The sequence below is a fragment of the Peromyscus eremicus genome, chromosome X (genome assembly GCF_949786415.1).
Source record: "Peromyscus eremicus chromosome X, PerEre_H2_v1, whole genome shotgun sequence".
Classification (NCBI taxonomy): domain Eukaryota; kingdom Metazoa; phylum Chordata; class Mammalia; order Rodentia; family Cricetidae; genus Peromyscus; species Peromyscus eremicus.
Window position 1 is genome coordinate 131,129,998 of NC_081439.1, and position 15,423 is coordinate 131,145,420.

Here is a 15,423-nt window from a genome sequence, read left to right on the forward strand (position 1 = left end):
GGCAGTCTGGCTTTTTACAGAATGTGAGGGTCATTTGGGCTATTAGGTATCTCTGGCCCTGGTTGAGGGAGCTTCCGGGAGCACCTGGCTATACAAGGAATGTGAGGATCATTTAGATTCTTAGGTGTCTCTGATCTTGGCGAGGCAGCTTGGGCGAGCCTGACACTGTACAAGGAATGTAAGGGTCATTTGGGCTATTAGGAATCTCTGGTCATAGTTGTTGGAATTGGGGGGGGGGCTCTAGGGTGTAAAAGGAATGTAAGGGTCATTTAGACTCTTTGGTACCTCTGGTCCAGGTTTTGGGAACTTGAGGGAGCCCCTGGCTGTGCAAGGAATGTAAGGGCCATTTGTGCTATTAGGTATCTCTGGTCCTCGTTGAGGGAGCTTGGGGGAGCCCCCGGCTGTACAAGGTATGTAAGGGTCATTTAAACTCTTGGGTATCTCTAATACTGGATGTGGGAGCTTGGCATAGACCCTGGCTGCACAAGGAAAGTAAGAGTCTCGTGGGCTATTATGTATCTCTGGTCCTGGATGTTGGAACTTGGGGGATCCCCTGGCTGTACAAGGAATGTAAGGGTCATTTAGACTCCTATGTATCTCTGGTCCTGGTTGTGGGAGCTTGTGGGAGTGCCTGGCTGTAGAAGGAATGTAAGGGTCCTTTAGACTCTTAGGTATGTCTGGTCCTGGCTGTGGGAGCTTAGGGGAGCTCCTAGCTATACAGAGACTGTAGTGGTCATTTAGATTCTGAGGTACTTCTGCTTCTGTTTGTGGGAGCTTGGGGAGACCCTGGCCGTACAAGGAATGTAATGGTCTTTCAGACTGGTCCTGGTTGTGTGAGCTTGGAGGAGCCCCGGGGGTTCAAAGAATGTAAGGCTCATTTAGACTCTTAGGTATCTTTGGTCTTGGTGGTGGGAGCTTGGGGAACCCCTGGCAGTACAAGGATTGTAAGGGCCATTTGGGATTTTATGTATCTCTGGTCCCGTTTGTGGGAGCTTGTGGCAGTCCCTGGCAGTACAATGAATATAAGGGTCATTTAGACACTTAGTTATCTCTGGTCCCGGTGTGGGAGCTTGGAGAAGGCCCTGGCTGTACAATTAATGTCAGGTTTTTTTTTTTTTGAGGGGGTGGGAGCTATTAGGTATTTCTGGTCCCAGTTGTAGGAGCTTCAGGGACCACCTCGCTGTACAATGAAGGTAAGGGTCATTTGGGTAATTGGGTATCTCTGGTCCTGGTTGTGGGTGCTTGGTGGAGCTCCTGGCTATACAAGAAATGTAAAGGTCAATTGGGCTATTAGGTATCTCTATTCCTGGTTGTGGAAGCTTTGGGGAGTCCTGGGCTGTACATGGAATGTAAGGGTCATTTAGAATCTTAGATATCTCTGGTCATTGTTGCGGGAGCTTAGGGGAGCCCCTGGCTGTGCAAGAATGTAAGGGTCACTTAGACTCTTAGGTATCGCTGATCCTGGTGTGGGAACTTGGGTGAGTGACTGGCTGTACAAGGAATATAAGGGTCATTTGGGTTTTTGTGTATTTCAGTTCCTGGTGGTGGGAACTTGGGGTCATTTAGACTCTTAGGTATCTCTGATCATGGTGTGGGAGCTTGGGTGAGCAACTGGCTGTACAAGGAATATAAGGGTCATTTGGGTTATTAGGTGTCTCTTGTCCTTGTTGTTTGAGCATCGGGGGACCCCGGGCTGTACAAGGAATATAAGGGTCATTCGGGCTATAAGGTATCTCTGGTCCTGGTTGTGGGAGCTTGGGGGAGCCCGTGGCTGCAATAGGAATGTAAGAGTCATTTGGGCTATTAGGAAACTCTGGTCCTGGTTGTGGGGAGCTTGGGGGAGCCCCTGGCTGTACAATGAATGTAAGGGTCATTCAGACTCTTAAGTATCTCTGGTCCTGGTGTGGGAGGTTAGGAGAACCCGGACTGTAGAAGGAACGTAAGGGACCTTTGGGCTATTAGGGATCTTCGTTCCTGCTTGTGGGAACTTAGGGGATATCCTGGCAGTACAAAGAATATAAGGGTCATTAGGGCAAATTAGTATCTCTGGTCCTGGTTGTGGGAGCTTGGGGGACCCCTATTGGTGAAATTATTAAGGCCACTCCACGTAGTTAAAAGGGAGGTTTATTTTGTGGGGTAACTTGCAAGTGAAGGGATAGTTTACAGGGTCTGGGAAAGGTGTGGCGTAGTCCAGCGGTGTTCCCTGGAGAACTCTGCTGGGTCTACCTCCAGCGTCCAGGGTCCAGGAACCAAGAGGGCTGGCGCATCTGGATCTCGGGTCTTCAGGGTCCTCCCTTGGCCCCGCCTTGTAGGCGTGACTGTTACCGAAGCCTCAATGGGGGTTGGAACTTCCAGATCAAAGCTGGAATGGCTACCCACTACAGACCCCTGCCTGTACAAGGAATGTAATGGTCCTTTGGCCTATTAGGTATCTCTGTTCCTGGTTTTGGGAGTTTGGGGGAGCCCCTAGATACAAGGAATATGAGGGTCATTTAGACTCTTGGGTATCTCTGGTCCTGGTTGTGGGAGCTTGGGCAAGCCCATAGCTGTACAAGGAAGGTAAGGGTCATTTGGACGATTTGGTATCTCTGGTCCTGGTTGTAGGAGGTGGGGGAGCCCCTGGCTGTACAATGAATGCAAGGGTCATTTAGACTCTTAGGTATCTCTGGTCCTGGTTGTGGGAGCTTGAGGGAGTCCCTGTTGTATAAGGAATGTGAAGGTCATTTGGGCTTTTTGGTATCTCTGCTCCTGCTTGTCAGAGCTTAAGGGAGACCCTGGCTGTACAAGGAATGTAAGGGCCATTTAGACTCTTAGGTATATCTGGTGCTGGGCTTGGGAGCTTGGTGGAGCTCCTGGCTCTACAAGCAATGTAAAGGTCATTTGGGCTCTTTGGTATCTCTGGTCCTGATTTTGGGAGCCCCTGGCTGTTGGGGCCCTTTAGATTATTAGCTACATCTGGTCCTGTTTGTAGGAGTTTGATATGGTCTGGCTCAACAGAGAGTGCAGATCACCAGGCTATTAATCACCTCCAATCCCCAGCTTTCTGGATGGAAGAACAGGTTTTACATCTTTTCCATTGAAAAGACAATTCTGCATCCTTAACATTCCTGGTTTCCATGGAGATCCATGAGCACAAGGACCTGCCTGCTCCCAACAGCCTGGGATACTGTGATAGGAGCTGAGGTGTACCCAGGGAGGAAGACCCACACCTGCAAAGTTTAGATGCCTCACAGTGAAGTAATGAGAGCTGTCAGAATGTGTTCTGTATGCATCATCAGTGTGTACAAGGAACAGATAAAATATCTGAGTTCAAGCTCCTAAGAAACAAATATATACATGGGGTTGGTGAGATGGCTCTGTGGGTAAAATGCTTGCTGAACTAGCATGAGGTCCTGAGTTCAGATTCCCTACAAGCCTTTGAAAACCTCAGCACAGGGTTCTGTAGAGATGGCTTGGTGGTTAAGAGCACTTTTTGCTCTTGCAGAAGACCCGAGTTCAAATCCCAGCACCTCTGTCAGGTGGCCTGAGACTGACTGATAAGTCCACCTCTAGGGGGTCTGACACCCTCCACGGACACCTGAGAACACATTTGCACATACATACATAGAGGCATACACACATAATATAAATAAAATAAGGGAAATAAAAAAAAATCTCAGCCCCAAAGTGAGTGTCTGTAACACCAGCACTGGAGGGTAGAGACAGGGTGGATTCCTGGAGCTCAATGGCCTAACGCTCTAGCCTAATCGATGAGCTCCATGTTCAGAGAGATTCCCTGTCTCAAAATAAGTTAGATACCTGAAATATCTCTTGCTTCTACATGTAAAAGCACGTGTGGTGGCATATGTGCACCCCCTTGGTGGCAAGCACACACACACACACACACACACACACACACACACACATATGCACACGCATTCACACACAGGTGTGCCTACCATATGAACACATATACTCATGCACCACATACCAAAAGATTTACAAACACACGCACACGCGCACACGCACACGCCTTCTCACGTATTCTCACATGTGTGCTACACATACGAACTCATATACACATGCTCCACATACCAAAGTGTTCACACACACACAGGGACACGCACACACTCGAACCATACAGGATTCTCCGCTATGGTAATGTATTTATCATTTGGTAGCGATTGTCAGAATATCTCAGGTAGGAGATATTCAAAGCTGGAAATAGTACTAAAGGTCCATACACTCACACATACTTTGCACGAAGCAGGGAAGTCCCCCCAGATAATTCAAAGTTTAGGAAGTAAAGTGATCCCAGAGGGGAAGCCCTCATTGACTATACAGGAACGAATTCCACTTGCAGAAAAGGGGAGATGCTGAACGCACTCTGTTTTCAGTGCTTCTACACAACAAGACACAATGAGACAGGTGGTCGGGACTACAACTGGCCCCACGCAGAAACGTGGGTGACAGCACCCCTCTACATGGCATGGGACCATTTTTGTTTTAAAAGGCATGAAACGTCAGGAAGGGAGGGCAATTAGATGACTCATCCCAGCAAGTCTGAAATAATTTCATGTTTATTAAATCAAATGTTTCCAGGTAAAGATTTCCCATGGTGTGTGTGTGTGTATATATATATATATATATAAAGGAAATCACAGGACAAGAGCTCCAACTGTACAGAAGACCTCAGTATATCACTGATGCTCACATACTACGTGCACAATAAATTTGAAAAACAAAACATTCCTAGTTACTCCTATCCATGCAAAGGACGAAATACATAAACTATGAGGAACTGAGCTGTACAGGTGCTAAGAATCAACTCTTAAGGTGTGACAGGCAGATGACATTGGGTAGCAGACCACATTTAATTCAAAGACCTTGTAAATTTTGTCTGAAAGTGACATTTTCACAAACTTATGTCACATTACTCACATCTTTCTTACTCGGGAGGTTTAAGGAATTCTACCAGTTTAACTAATTCTGGGGCACAGTCTTTTATGAAGTATACAGGGCACATTCCCTTTGGAAGGTTATGGTCATTCCCATCGGCTCCACGACTGAACAAATTTAATAGCAGAATGTAATGGCAAGAGTGTGTCTTCTTTAATTATTTCTCTGAAGATGACAAGGGTGGACCACTCTTGTGCCTTCTGATTTCTGAAAGTGATGCTGAGGTATGAGACCCCACTGTATCGACATCAACGCAGTGCTAACTGTTAATTATGATGCTACCAAGAAAAGAAAAACTCGCCATTACTACCCGAGGGCTGGAGGTTCCTATAGACATCTTTGGACTGCTGTCACACAAATCCTTGGGTTTATTTGGGTTTATCTTTAGGAACAGGGGGACGCAAGAAGATGTAGTCACTGAAGCTGCAAATGTCAATCAGCTTCACCCAGCGAATTTCCATGAAACAATCGCTCGCTCGCTCCCCTTGTATCGACTTTCGTTTCTTCAAAGTATTATGAGAATAAGAGATCCAGGAGAGACTGTTGAGCAGCAGCACTCTCTTGCTGGCGCTGTTAAGTACAAGGACATATTAAATGGGATAAAATAAGTAGTGCTCGTCGATCATCATTTTCGACGTGAAAGACTGAATGCTTACATTCACCATCAGAAGTTTTATTTCCAAGGTGGCTATTAGATGTCTCAGCTCTTCAGCCACAGAATTTCCCCGCGAATCCCTCAGTACCTCAAGTTTCTAAAGTGAAAAGACATGTGCAGAAATCAGCCCCGTGTCATCTTGGTTTACAAATGTGAACAGCAACATTTAAAAGCGAGTAAATTTGGTAAAATACATGGTCTAACTATTCCAAAACAAGCATACACCATGTGCAACATGAAGATCGAAACACCCACCAAAGAGACACAGACATTGCCACCCCGCAACCCACTGCTGAACGTTCAATCATGAGGTATTAGCAATGAGGGTGTCTCAGGGGAAGGGTGCTTGCCTAGCATGTGTGAGACCCTGGGATCCTTCTCCCTGCACAGCAAGAAGAAAAGCAAATGAAACTGAACGAAAACAGAGAACACGAGGCATGAGCTCATTTATTGCCACCCTCCCACTTCTTCTGGAGATGGAGTAGCTTGTCCTGTACTATGACCACTGAACACCACGAAATTAAAACTCAAGGTTTCCACCCCCACAGTCCCTTTAGTGCTGAGTGTAATCGAACATACTACATCTAAATGGTTTTGTTAAATACCGTGGGGGGAATTATAGAACTCTGTGGGACCTCTTCCATAATCTGGTATGCAGAAAACACAGAAGCAGGAACAACACAGGGATCTTAATGTTGGAATGGGCAAGCAAGTTTCTGGGCCACCGGGCCGGCCGTCAAAAGCATGACATTTCAGCAGGAACAGATACTGGCAGTGTGTGTGTGTGTGTGTGTGTGTGTGTGTGTGTGTGTGTGTGTGTGTGTGTTTGGTGGTGGTGGTGGTGAGGGGGTTGTTGTAGGGGATAAACATAAGAAAGCATGGGGTGAATTCTTATAACTTGATTGTTTGGGTCATCTTAATTACTCGGGATGAACAAAACTTTAACAGCAACTTGAACAAGGGAGTTCACATCAAGTCTGAAAAACAAATACAACCCAGGATGCTGAGTACTTATATCCTTCGCAAATAGCTGTAAACCTGCAGATAGCATAGGTCAATGTGCCTAGGAAGAATTTACAAAGATGGGCCTATTACAGAGGGTGACTCTCAATTCACAATCTCTCACTTACTTAAGTCTTCCACTTACTTTTCCACTGTGTGCTACATCTGGGAGCTGTCTTACAACTCTAATTGGCCATATAAAACCATGTTTCAGTCATGCAATGGTATAAAATCAAAGTGGACTGAGGAAATAAAGCAAGAGCAAATGTGATATAGTCTTGTCACTACTCTGCTTAAAAATGGATCGTAGGGTCTGGGAAGAAGGCTCAGTGGGCAAAGTGCTTGCTCCACAAGTAGGAAAAGCCAAAGCCAACTTCGGCTCTCCAGCACACATATTAAAAGCCAAGGATGGTGACACGTTGACCTGGGGCAGGGCAGGCCGCCCATGGTACCTGGTGAACAGCAGCCTATCCACAGTGGTGAGCAAGTTCCAGGTTCAGTGAGCGATCCTGTCTCAAAAAGATATGCTGGAGAGTGACTGAAGATACCCACAGTTGGCTTCTGGCCTCCACACATAGACCCACAGACAAGTACACACGTGTGTGTGCCTGTGTGCACATACACACACAATGGAAAACGTATTGTGAGACAAGAAGAGACGATCTGAAAAGCATTAATGCCCTGTACAATATGAACAACTCTAGATGAGATCGCCAAGGCAGCACTTCCTGCTTCGAATGATTCTGCCAACCAGAAGTGAATCCTAAAAGCAAAAACTCATTTTGTACTTAGGTTTATGTGGAACAGTGACTCCATGAGGAATATGCTGGAAGATGTTTATGGGTAACTTTCCAAAGAGCACGGAAAGAATGCCAGAGTATTCAATGCCCTGTGTATAGGCTGCTTCCTCAGAATGTACAACAGACCTCCAAGTATTGTTCACACAGTGATTTAAAGCCTTCCATTCTCTTCTTCTGAAGAATCAGAGACTGATGAATAAATTTTCGTTGCTCCTTAAACATATTCTGCAAACAAAGACAATAAAAGATGTAAGAACAATTCAGGGAAAAAAAACAGAAAGCTTACAGAAACATGACTCTGTATTGTATTTATGCAAAACATAGAGAATGAAATAACTATGGTATTTTTTCAACCAACACAATGACCGCTTTACATGAGTTATCTAATACTACAAAATAACCTTAATACTATGAAGTTTCCATTCACTTAATGGAAAGTGTTCCTACTTAACAGTATTCAGAACATTCCTGTTAGCTCCTGAAGACTTGAAAACCCACCCATTAGAGGCCTCCATAGCTGTCGAACTCTGTTTTTTATAGAAATTACCATGAGATGTCCCCTGTGACCATGTCACTCCCCTACATAGGAACCCACTCCATTTTGTCCTTCCCAGTGAGAGTAGAGCCTACAGTGCTATGCTTAACAGGGAAGGATTCTGTAAGACTTACTTCAGATACTGTCCTGGACCGATATAAGAATACACATCTAAAAGTGTTTAGATGTGATATTTTGGAACAATTCCGTGACATAGGCACTTTAAGTATCTCTCCTTTCGCTTCTAGGAATCCGAGGCACAGAGGTAAATTATTTTCCTGAGTTAGCGTTAACTAGCAAGTGACTGAACTGTGACTGCATTCCAGCTGGTGGGATTGCAGAGGCCATGCTCCTGACCACTGGACTGGACAGCGTCTCCATCTCCCTCCGTATGTCGTGGATCATGAAGGGCTCCCTCTCAGGATACAATCCCATACCTTCTCCTGTACTCTCCAGGCAGTGCCTGCTCATCCCCCCACCATGACTGCTCCTAACCCATCACTGACCTTGCTATGTCTTGGCAGGGAAAGGAACACGCCCGGGGGGTGGGGGGAGGGGGAGGAGACAGCCAGTCTCTCCTCACCACATCAACCACCATCCTTGTCTCCCTAAGCTCTTGTCCTGTCCCTTTCCTCCAGACTGGCTGCAGGAAGCCCTACTACTTCTGGTGCTGACACAATGCTAAGGCTGATACTCACAGAGAGTTTTTCTGCCTGTTTCTTGACTTGATCTGCATCCATGGATAACTTCCTATTCAAATTCATAATCTGAAGAGAATAGTCTTGATAAAGTTTCTGCCTGTGAATGACAGCAATGAACAGTGTGATATTCCATCACAATATGAAGAAAGTGCATTCGAAGCATGACTGACTTGCCCTCACTAACACTATCGATGGAGGATGGGGAAATGGCATCTAAAATATTCTGACAGAGAAAAGGAAGCCCATGTGGATTATTTCATCTTACACTGACAGTATTTGTTCCTCCTTGGCTGAGAGAGAAGTCACTTCAAATATCTTAGCTCTAGAAAACTTATGGAGAATTATCATTAGTATTCTATTAATATTCCACAAGTATTCACCTTCCTGACACATACAGCTTCTCCTTTATTTCCTCTTTCTGGAGAACAGATCCAATGAGCATGCACATCCACTACCATCAGAGAATTCTGTGGAGGCCTACCCACTCTTCCTCACGTTGTGCCAGTGAGGATTTTGGTACAGTAGCATAGTAAACACTGCTCCTGAAATCTATGCGACATTGGAGACATCAGATTTTCATTTTTGTCACATGGAACAGATGATCGACTGACTGCAGGATGAATGCTTTGAGGTTTTGAAGCTCATCATGCCCAACACATTCATGCGATGCATATACCGTCCTTACTGTTGCACTGATTCAACTGCATGTGTCAAAACGGTCATTGTAATTCATCCTTAGGAAATGCAGCTGACTTCCGTTATGATGTGAGGCTATAATAAGACTAAAGGAAGTCTATTCTATACAGAAAAACCAAGCCAAATACATTTTCCAACCGAGCTTCTGGCCAGTGAGGGTCACGGCTATTCCTCAACCTCTTGCCATCATGCTTACTAACCAAATGTCAAAGGGTCTGGGATCAAAGCACCCAGAAGCAACAACCGTACCTTTGTTCACACTGGATTTTTAGGACATCCTCAACTTTCTGCTCCATGGTTTCAAAAGACGCCATGATGATCGCTGTGAATCTTTCTCTGTTTCCCTGAAGAAAGTTCTTAATGGGCTCTGTATTGAAATATAATCTTGTAACAATTACTGTAAAGTTCCCTCAACTTTAGTTTTCTACTTGGAAAGACACTTGTTATCAATAGATGGAAACAATCTGTCAATGATAAGATTATTTGCCTCCTTCCTTTCAGTCAAGAATTTCAGTGGTTATGACCTTGATGTGGAATTGGACAGCTGGACTTCAGTGTCTATATATTACATACAAAACACAGTGGACCCAACAAAACTTACAAAAAGGGTTTCAAGTCAGTGTGTAATTTCTTTATGAGACGTCATTTATGAGGTATAAATTTAACCAATGTACTCCAGTTCAAGATGTGCTCCAGTTCAAGGACACATTCAGAGGGACTGTTGGGCCGCTTTGTGCAAAACCCAAAAGTAGTCCATTTACAAAGATCTCCAAAGACTCAGATATTATTGCACAGAAAGATGAAAATACTGTAATTATTGCAGCCATTGAATTTTTTTGACAAATTTGACAAGGTAGACACCCTGAATAATTTAAAGGGGGGGAACCACATTGATTTCTAGAAAAGTGTGTGGTACTGGGGATGGAACCCAGCACCTTAAGCATACTAGGCAAGTGCTCTCCCACTCAGCTACATCCCTATCCTGATTCCTGAATGGTTTCTAGATATGACTCTCCATCAGAAAACTCTACAGAGCTCCCAGCCAGTTGTCAAGTTTGCAATGTTTTTTTTTTTGTTTTGGTTTGGTTTTTTGTTTTTGTTTTGAACAGTTCATGTGACTAACATCTAACACAGCAATTTAAAGCAGGACTCAGTCTGATCATATAATGGTCACAGGCTACCAGTGCTGACTTCAGCTTTCCACTGCATGTGCTATTTTTTGCACATTAAACAGTGGGTATCTATTTAAGAGGAGCTGGCCCTCACCAACCTGCCCCCCCCACACACACACACACAAAGAGCCGGACTAGAATACAAACAAGTGAAGTAAAAATGTGATACTAAAAACAGACGTATCACTTGTGTGAATCAAAACCTGGGAGACAGATAATTTCATCCAGTTTTCAAATATCTCACAGTGAGTAAATAAGAGTATCCACACTGCTGGTGCCATGCTCTCCATATCGACAATTAACATGAGGTAGAGAGTTGGTAATCTAATAAATACTATTTTGACACTGAGTGTTTGAGAACAAGGTAGTAAACACACTTCTCTTGTCTGCCAAGTGACAACTCCCTCGCCTTGCACTTCTTTTTCGTCAAACAATTTTCTCAAATTCCTAATACCTCCTAGAACGTACCTTCAGATTCTTCAAATAAATCCTGTATTTCCTTCCTGCAAAGAAATCACATTTTTTACTTTAATGTATACAAAAGGCCGTTTTTGTAGTGTGAGTGGAGGAAGTGGAGTGTGCCACACAGCCTACATACAATTCACATTTCAAGAGCAGGCACTGACTTTTCTAGATTTGTGTGCAGAGGAAGGGCATGTGTGCACCCATGCCGACCTCAGAGGTAGACGTGTGGTGTCCTCCTCTCTCCATCTCCACCTTATTCCTGTCAGACAGAATCTATGACAGGACCTGTAGTCTGCTGGAGGCATGAGACTTTCATTTCTTACCACACTGAACATCTGATTGACTACGGGATGAATGCTTTGAGGCCTTTAAGCTCAATGCACCCAGTACATTTATGTGATGCATACACATTACAGGCTGCTGCATTTACTTACTTACTTATTTATTTAATCTCAGTTTATTCTGTTAGGCTGGCAGTCAGCAAGCATCCGCAGTCCTCCTGCCTCTGCCGCATCATACCCCTCAGTTCTGGGCTTAAAAAGTGTGTGTGGCCATGCATGGCTTTTTCTGTGGGTGCTACGGATCTGAACTCAGCTTCTTGTGTTTGTACATCAGGCACTCTTCCACTGAGCCCTCTCTCCAGCCAGACTTTTCTAAATTTATTTTACGAGTGGGTAAACAACAAAACGTATCACCTGGCCTGTTGCCCTTCTTTTCCAGAGGAAGTAATGTCCTCACTACTGACATCAATGACTCCTTTGTCCACTGTATTAAAAAGGAAGAGGAAAAACATTTTGAAACAAAGTGTGCTGTTCTCATCATCCCCCACAGAAAACAGCTTCACTTTGGGGTTTCTAGATCCCATAGCAATGGTTACACTTTTTAAGGCAGTCATCTGTGGAGTCGCCTCTCTCTCTCTCTTTCTCTCTCTCTCTCTCTCTCTCTCTCTCTCTCTCTCTCTCTCTCTCTAACTCTCTCTCTCTCTCTCTCTCTCTCTCTCTCTCTCTCTCTCACACACACACACACACACACACACACACACACACACACACACACTTAAAACTCTTTGGGCTTGAGTCTGGGAACAGTTGGTGCAGGCACCTGTACGGGCCTTCCAGAGAGTCACTGTGACCCATGTGCTCCCAGAGAGGCAGGCTGACTAGAAAGAACGGCCTTATGCGCCTTGCAGGTGTCCTGTGGGGTGGGAATTTAAGGTAGGGGAACCTAAAACCACAAACAAGCTTGAGCAACAGTTATTAGCATCTGAAACCTCCTGCTAGTCCAAGAAAAATCCATGCACCTCATCCACTCAGTGCTCCATCTGCCAAGAGATTTTAGGATGTCCCCCGGGGTGGACACAGCCCTACAGGAGCCCATCTGTTTTTCACCTGGGGTGATTGCATCTGGGTTCTGGGTGTCATCTGATGTGAGATTTGGATCCAGCCTTGGGCGCATGCCAGCACTGTCAGTGGCTTTCCTTTCCCTGCTTGACATGGCTAGAATCTTCTTGGGCTAGATAGGACTCCTAGAACTACAAACACCAGGAGGAATTACAAGACCCCAATGGGAACAGGGACTGGGACTCCACAGGGTGCAGCCAGGTGTCCTGGCACTTGTGCTGCAGCAAAGAGAGGGTAAGAGGATGTCACCAATGTTCTGTTCTGTCCCATTTCTCTACCAGAATGTGGAGCTCCCCAACCCACTACTTCTCAAGATCGTTACTCTCTGCTGCTTTCCCAACCCTTGGTCGGGAAAATCCTGGGCACTGCCCCTCCCTGTAAAACAAGGCACCTAATACTGGTTTCAGGTTGGGAATTCCAACTTGCTGAGGACCTACTCAGTCACCAAGGCCATATCTCCCAGCTCATACGCTGTCCCACTCAGCCCTCCCAATCCCTGTAGCCCTCATGACCCCTCCCTAGCCTTGCCCTCTGGGGCCTTGTCCAGTCCCATTTGGAAATGAAGCTCCTGATATCACCCAACAGGTTTGCCTTGGTCCTGCCTCTTTGTGACCCCACTGTCCTACCACATGAGCTATGTAAGGCTCCTCTCTAATCCCTGTCATAACTGGGGAGACTCATAACAGAGTTCCCCAATAGCCAATCATCCACCCAGGGTACTCTCCCACCCTGGGAGCCTCCTTCTCCTCAGAGAGTAGTCATATCTATCTAGGCCTCACCTCCCAATGCACATCTCTCTGACTGGAAAGGCATACATGCCCAGGATTAAGTGGCTTAAACTGGCACTTTTAGGATTTGGATGCAGAAGCTGCTGGATGGTGAAGGGGCCCAGTCTTGCCCCACCCCCTTCAGATAGGCATTTCTGTGGAGGCAAGGCCCATGGCCGCATGTAAGCGAGACCCAGATGTCCACTGAGGCCTCCAACTGGACACAAGGAGCAATACGTGGAAGGTCACTACTTCTTCTTCTACACCTCACTGTCACACCCAGCTCTCTTCAAACCCAAAACCCTCAGGACCCCTTCCTCCACTGCTCTCGGTGTTCTATTTCACTACCAGGTGAAAGTGAGTCTTCCAAACTTCACATCACAGATAAACCTTGACCCTTCTGCCTCAAGCTCCCACTCTCCTCCCCAAAGGGCTGTGGATCCAGGCTGACCCCGGGCTCACGACTGAGTCTGCTAATTACCCTGTCACTCACCTAGGTGACCACACTTCACCACCTTCCTCTGAGAGGCCCCACCTCCTGGAATGGATCTCTGACTAGCTGAAACACCATTACGTGGGCACCCCTGAGGCTGCCTACAGGCACTCCCAAAGCTGTGAGGCCCGCCCATCAGTCACCCATTCCTGACTTGGGTCCTGCTGTTGTGCACATGCTTGCGCAAAGTGGCCAGCGTTCCTCCTCCCCTTCAGACTACCCAGCCTGTCGAGGTATTGCCAGTGGAAGCAACACAGGAGGACCCAGTTGTCCAGTCTAGACCCAAAGGCAAAAAAACCAAAAAAAAAAAAAAAAACCACGAAACAAAACAACAACAACAACAACAACAACAAAAAACCCCCGGCAGATATGGAAAGTCCCCACTCCCTCTCCCAGCCCACTAACTCTGCCCCGTCCACTGTTCTAGGGCCCTGCTGCCCTCATCACCCCTTTTCATTATTGGCTTTGGTGCCTCTTCCAGCCCAAAGTGGAAGTGAGGCTCCCGAAGTCACCTCACTGGCTACCCTGGACCTTCTCATTCTGTGATCCCACTGTCCTACGTCAAGAGCTTCCACCTTTCCTGATGCCTCTAAACCACCCCTGGAGCCACACCACAGCACCCAAAAAAGCCCCCAGAAAACAAACAAAAATTCCGTCACCCATTTACGTGCCTTGGCTCCACCAGAGAGCCTCCTTCCACTCAGAGGTTGATTTGGCCCCACCTCCCAATATAACGCTCTCTGATTGGCTGGCATAATAGCACCTGTGCATGCGCAGTGGGTACCAGCACTTTGCACATGCGCCAAGGGGCCCAGCACGCGTCGCCCAGTCATGCTTGCCTTCCTGTTGAGGGATGGCCCATGGCTTCATTTCATTGGGCCACAGCCACAGCCAGTTATGCCCATCTTCCTATGTGTCTATCTCTGATTGACTGGAACAGGAAGGCACATGGTTGTGTGACAGAGGCCAGCAGTCCAATGGGTCGCTCACGTGAGGCAATAGTATACGCATGCGCAAAGAGAGCTCAGGTGAAACTCGAAGGATGGGAAAACCTATTAAGTCAATCAGACATGTACACTTGGGCACAGCAGTTGCGCATGCGTGAGGGGTCCACGTTACTTTTCTCTCTAAATGGTGCTCCCGTTGCTCGATGGCCCGTGGCTCTATCTCAGAGGTCTCAGGTGTTCAGTCTGGCCTTGTATAGTACACAGGGGGCAGATGTTGGATATCGTGAGTCCCTCCTCTACCACACTGTCCGGCTCAGATATCCCAGGCCTTCTCTTTCTCAAACCTCTTCTCTGACCTTCCAGAGGTGCCTAGTCCAGTCCGAGGCTAAAGCCAGACTCAGGCACATTGCATCACAGGCCCTCTTGCGCAAGCCTCCTTGTGATCCACACACACCCAAGGGCTGTGGTTCAAACATTACTCTTCCTAACTCACCTTACCAGAGGATGCCTTTTCACCCAGTTACTCACCTAGGTGACCCTAACCCAACCACACCATTGAGAGCTTCCTTCCCTTCAGAGAGCAGTCACAGCTAGTTAGTCCTAGCCTTTCCAATGTACATGTCTCTTTTTTTGCTGGAAGGGCATGCGTGCTCACCTGCGAGGCAGGCCCGGCATGAACGAATGAGTGCAGTGGCTCATCCGTGCGTGCATGCATGCCTGACGGGTGGCCATCAGGCATGTCTCACGATACACACTCTCCTCCCCAAGGGCTGTGGATAAAGGCAGTCTCTGCCACTGCTGAAGCCTCACCACAGAGTTCCTTAATAGTCAGTCACACACCTTCCCACCCCG

At 46.5% G+C, this 15,423-nt stretch overlaps 1 protein-coding gene across 3 annotated transcripts; it reads right to left on the reverse strand.

Moving 5' to 3' along the window:
• Positions 1-5,288: 5,288 nt before the first annotated feature.
• On the reverse strand, positions 5,289-14,951 carry LOC131899575 (X-linked lymphocyte-regulated protein 3A-like). Of its 3 annotated transcripts, XM_059251079.1 has the most exons (8): positions 12,353-12,520; positions 11,660-11,729; positions 10,968-11,002; positions 9,577-9,694; positions 8,629-8,728; positions 7,522-7,620; positions 5,595-5,690; positions 5,289-5,508 (listed from the first exon to the last, which is right to left on the reverse strand). In XM_059251079.1, exons 1-8 carry the CDS (start codon positions 12,456-12,458, stop codon positions 5,452-5,454), a joined length of 681 nt encoding a protein of 226 aa, XP_059107062.1. In that variant the 5' UTR covers positions 12,459-12,520; the 3' UTR covers positions 5,289-5,451. The 3 variants fall into 3 exon arrangements, with proteins under 3 accessions (XP_059107062.1, XP_059107063.1, XP_059107061.1); XM_059251080.1 differs by lacking the exons at positions 5,289-5,508; positions 12,353-12,520 and adding an exon at positions 14,464-14,951 and having other exon boundaries at positions 5,514-5,690; XM_059251078.1 differs by lacking the exon at positions 5,289-5,508 and having other exon boundaries at positions 5,514-5,690; positions 12,353-12,521.
• Between the last annotated feature and the right edge of the window lie 472 nt (positions 14,952-15,423).